Genomic DNA, 5,436 nt, shown 5'->3' on the forward strand with positions numbered 1-5,436 from the left:
TTAGCCAGGATGGTCTCGATCTCCTGACCTCGTGATCCGCCCGTCTCGGCCTCCCAAAGTGCTGGGATTACAGGCTTGAGCCACCGCGCCCGGCAAGGATACAGTATCTTAAGGAGATTGTTATACTACACAATTTTCCTTTTGTAAGTCTAGAAAGACTTAAACAATTTTTCGTATTAGAAACAATTGTGCTTTTCCGGAACAATTAGCTTGCTTTTTCTTTATGGGTACTTTGGATTGTGTAACTGATTAGGCTTACCTTTTTTGTATAGAGTCATGGGATGAATAGATACCAGTTTGTGATGTGACTGTTGCAGTTATATGGAATGTCACACACTTCAGTAAATTTAGATATTAACTTCATTCTTGGCTCCATTATATTTCGTTATCCTGGCTTTTCTCTCTATCTTGCTTTTTTTTCTTTCCTTCTTTCTTTCAAATGATCCTGTCTTCCTCATTTGCATTATATGTATTCTTTTAAGCTACCTTGTCATTATTTGAAATTACGTTAAGTATATATACACACAAATATACGTATGAATGTAAATTCCTAAAATGAATTTAGATTTTAAAAGAGCTATCTGTAAAGTAAGCTTTTAAAACAAGCTCCTTTGAAGTTCTTTGTTTGCTATTAGTGTTATATTTTGCTTCAGGACATTAAGCAAGATTTTGTTAGATTCCTATTTCCTTTCAAGTTTAGTTCAACAATTATATTAAAGCCTAGTTAGACATGGATGTGGTTAATATTTTCAGTCGATGTAATCTTTTACTCAAATAAAGCACTTGTGATGTTATAGACGTTGTAATCCAATGTACAGCGCTATGAGTAAAGTTATAATGAACTTTGTAACTATAAGACTGAACTCCAGAAAATGTGAGGGAAGGGCATAAAGCACTCACGTTTTTATGTGAGTAATGAATACCTACTCTAAAAATGTATATTGACATTGGACTTCATATTCTAAACTACAAATGGTAGGTGGTATAGCATAGTGGTTAAGGACACGAAAATGTAAAGGTTAGGTTGTCCAGTAGAGTGACTAAGGGTATAGACTGAAGCTAGACCTCTTCAGATTGACAAATTGGCCATTTGACGTAGAGAACATGATTTAACCTTTCTGTGCCTTAGTTACATTATCTGTAATATAGGGAACAATAATAGTACCTACTTCTTGGGGTTGTAATCTCTGACATGTAGTAAGCATCTAGTGAGTCTCAGTTATTACTGTTTTTAACATATGGTATAATATCTCAGAATGTATGTTGTTGATTTTAATTTTTAGGTCTCTTGCAGCTGAATGGAGTAAATATGGAATGCGATTCAATGTGATTCAACCAGGGCCTATAAAAACCAAAGTAAGTTGTATTTTGCTTGTTATCGCATTGTGAATGATTAAATAATGAAACACTGATAGATATAGTCTGGTTGTTGTGTAAAGGACTTTCCAGAGATGCCTGGGTTTAGAGCCCTGGTTCTAGGGAAGAGGCCTTTGCCTTTATTCATTATCAAATATAAGAAATAAGGAGGTGGGCAGGAATATACCAGTTATGCAATTTCTTCATAATGTCAATTTCAGTGTCTTAATCTTTTGGGATCTTTTATGCCATCAGTGTTGGCACTTTATCTGATTTGCTTCAGTGGTTATTGTCCTGTATTTGTTAACTTCACGACATTTTAAAGGCTCTTACATTGTCTGACGTCCTTTTTTTAAAAAAAATCAAGGAAATGTAACTATATTTATAGTTTGAGGGATGCTCCAGTAACTTATTATACAGTCTTTGTCTTGCTATAGGTAGGTAGCATTTTCCTTGACTCATGCTTGTGCCCTTTCACTCTCAGTCAATTATGCATGTCATCTAACACCCACATCTCTCTGATTATGAATCCTTCTGACAGCATGGATTTCACCTGTAAGTAATAATCCTTGCAGATACTCATTGCAACTTGTAATTATCTCTAATGTTGTCACAGATGTTGCTCAGAATGTCCACAGCTTCTCTGCTCTCTCATTATCCCAAAATAACTTCACCCTCACACTTCTCTTGGTTTTCACCTAAAGCAGGTATTTATAATGCCAACCAGATGTAATGTTGAAAGGTCAGGCAAAATTTGGTAACTTGTTTAAGTTGTGTAAACATATTGGAAAATAATACTAAGGGATATTTGGGTTATAGGTAGCTCTGGGTATTAAGTAATAACTTGGAAATGTCCATATTAGTTTATTTAGCAGTTTAAAGGATGGGAAATAGAAATAAAAACTTCCTGAGTGATTGAAACTTGATTGACTATCTTATTTATCTGACAATTCAATACTAAACAGTCTAATAAAGTTAGTGGAAAGAAACTTAAAAACATAACATTAAAACACATGATTCAGGGTGGCCCTGTCCTAAGCATATCTGAAAAGAGGCTTATAGGCACAAATGCTTCTCTCCAGGATGCCAATATCTAGGGAAAAATCACCTGCGTTTTATTTATTTATTTAACCTATCTTTATTGACTGTTCACTGTATGCAAGGGTACTGAGAAAGATACAGAAATATCTCTGAGAAAGTGCTTACCACTAAGGAGTTTATAGTCTAGCCACTGAGATAGGAGTTGTACCCAAATAATAACTATTTACTGTTAAAGAGATTAAAAGAAAACTGAAGTGTAGAAACTCCCTAGCATGCACGTTTTAGAACCAGGATTGGGACCAGTTGCTACCCTTTGTCTCTGGGCTTTATACCCTCCTGGGAAGAACTGGAGGTCTCTCATGGAGTCCTCTAAGTATTTGTTCTGTCTTATGGCCACGTTATTGAGAAAAACTGTCACCTAAACTTCAAGGCACTAGTACAGAAAAATCAGTTGTTTTATTAATCATGCACATCCATAATTCATCTTGGTTTGTTCCTTCACATCACTGACAGAAAGCAAATTGTTTGGCAAATTCAGTTATAGTTTTTCTCTCTCTAGAATCTAATTGAATTTCTATATCCTTGTTTTCTTCCTTTTCTAATATTTTGGGATGAAAGAAAAGGAATTTCCTCCTAAATATTTCCTATGAGCCACTTTTCTGTGTTTATGAAAAGCCAGTAATACCACTGCCTTTACCACATAAGCTTGTACATATTTCAGAGTACCTTTATATACATTTTTTCATTTGATGCTTATAACAGTTTTGTGAGGTAGCTAAGATAGATATCCTCATTTTATATAGAAGAAACTAAGATTAAAAGAGTTATATTTTCCAGTGATCTATTTTTTCTTTAAAGAAGAATTTGGTGAAATTGTTTTTTACTTACAAAGCCTGAGGTTTTAAGCTGCATAGTAGCATGCCATTTTATACACATTATTTTCTTAAGTAGGAAAGGAGTTGATTGAAAAACCCAACACAACCCAATTGTTTTCTTAATTTCTAAGGGTGCCTTTAGCCGTCTGGACCCAACTGGAACATTTGAGAAAGAAATGATTGACAGAATTCCCTGTGGTCGCCTGGGGACTATAGAAGAACTCGCAAATCTTGCTGCTTTCCTTTGTAGTGATTATGCTTCTTGGATTAATGGAGCAGTAAGCATTGTTTATTTCTCTTCACTTTTTTTTTCAGGAGTGTATTTAGGGCACGGAAGTCTGTTCTGGAACCAATCCTGACAATGCTAAATGTAAATATGATTTAAAATATGTATTTAGCTGTAAATAATATAAAAATATTATATATATTGTTTAAACTATGACATTTATTCAGTGATGTATTAGTCCATTCTCACACTGCTAAAGACATACCTGTGACTGTAATTTGGAAAGAAAAGAGGTATAAGGGAAGCGCAAGGGGTCAGGGAATTCCCTTTCCTAGCAAAGGGAAGCCCTGACAGATGGTACCTGGAAAATTGGGACACTCCCACCCTAATACTGCACTTTTCCAATGGTCTTAGCAAACGGTCCACGAGAAGATTATATCCCACACCTGGCTTGGACGGTCCCACGCCCACAGAACCTCACTCTCTGCTGGCACAGCAGTCTGAGATCGAAATGCAAGGCCACGGCAAGACTGGGGGAGGAGCGTCCGCCAATGCTGAGGCTTGAATAGGTAAACAAAGTGGCCCGGAAGCTCAAATTGGGTGGAGCCCACCGAAGCTCAGAGAGGCCTGCCTGCCTCTGTAGACTCCACTTCTGAGGGCAGGGCATAGCTGAACAAAAGGCAGCAGAAACTTCTGCAGACTTAAAGGCCCCTGTCTGACAGCTTTCAAGAGACTAGTGGTTCTCCCAGCACGGAGTTTGAGATCTGAGAACGGACAGAGTGCTCCTGCAAGTGGATCCCTGACCCCTGAGTAGCCTAACTGGGAGACACCTCCCAATAGGGGCCGACTAACACCTCATACAGTCGGGTCCGCTCTGAGACAAAGCTTCCAGAGGAACGATCGGGCAGCAACATTTGCCGTTCTGCAATATTTGCTGTTCTGTAGCCTCCGCTGGTGATACCCAGGCAAACAGCATCTGGAGTGGACCTCCAGCACATTCCAGCAAACTCCAGCAAAACAGACCTGCAGCTGAGGGTCCTGACTGTTAGAAGGAAAACTAACAAACAGAAAGGACATCCACACCAAAACCCCATCTGTATATCACCGTCATTAAAGACCAAATGTAGACAAAACCTCAAAGATGGGGAAAAACCAGAGCAGAAAAGCTGAAAATTCTAAAAATTAGAGCAGCTCTTCTTCTCCAAAGGAATGCAGCTCCTCACCAGCAACGAAACAAAGCTGGATGCAGAATGACTTTGACGAGTTGAGAGAAGAAGGCATCAGACGATCAGTAATAACAGACTTCTCCAAGCTAAAGGAAGATGTTCAAACCCATTGCAAAGAAGCTAAAAACCTTGAAAAAAGATTAGACAAATGGCTAGCTAGAATAAATAGCATAGAGAAGACCTTAAATGACCTGATGGAGCTGAAAACCATGGCATGAGAACTACGTGACACATGCACAAGCTTCAGTAGCTGATTTGATCAAGTGGAAGAAAGGGTATCAGTGATCAAAGATCAAATGAATGAAATGAAGCGAGAAGAGAAGTTTAGAGAAAAAAGAGTAAAATGAAACAAACAAAGCCTCCAGGAAATATGGGACTATGTGAAAAGACCAAATCTACATCTGATTGGTGTACCTGAAAGTGATGGGGAGAAGGGAACCAAGTTGGAAAACACTCTTCAAGATATGACCCAGGAAAATTTCCCCAACCTACCAAGGCAGGCCAACATTCAAATTCAGGAAATACAGAGAACACCACAAAGATACTCCTCGAGAAGAGCAACTCCAAGACACATAATTGTCAGATTCACCAAAGTTGAAATGAAGGAAAAATGTTAAGGGCAGCCAGAGGGAAAGGTCGGGTTACCCACAAAGGGAAGCCCGTCAGACTAACAGCAGATCTCTCGGCAGAAACTCTACAAGCCAGAAGAGAG

General features: G+C 38.3%; 1 protein-coding gene across 1 annotated transcript in view; it reads left to right on the forward strand.

Annotated features, from left to right (window-relative positions):
* Window positions 1–5,436, forward strand: part of DECR1 (2,4-dienoyl-CoA reductase 1) — a 46,283-nt gene that overhangs the window by 35,611 nt on the left and 5,236 nt on the right. The window contains exons 8-9 of the mRNA XM_017867908.1: window positions 1,284–1,356; window positions 3,404–3,550. Coding sequence (XP_017723397.1) covers window positions 1,284–1,356; window positions 3,404–3,550 — 220 coding nt within the window. The remainder of the gene's footprint in view (window positions 1–1,283; window positions 1,357–3,403; window positions 3,551–5,436) is intronic.

This window comes from Rhinopithecus bieti, unplaced genomic scaffold (assembly GCF_001698545.2).
Source record: "Rhinopithecus bieti isolate Rb0 unplaced genomic scaffold, ASM169854v2 scaffold_3856, whole genome shotgun sequence".
Taxonomy (NCBI): domain Eukaryota; kingdom Metazoa; phylum Chordata; class Mammalia; order Primates; family Cercopithecidae; genus Rhinopithecus; species Rhinopithecus bieti.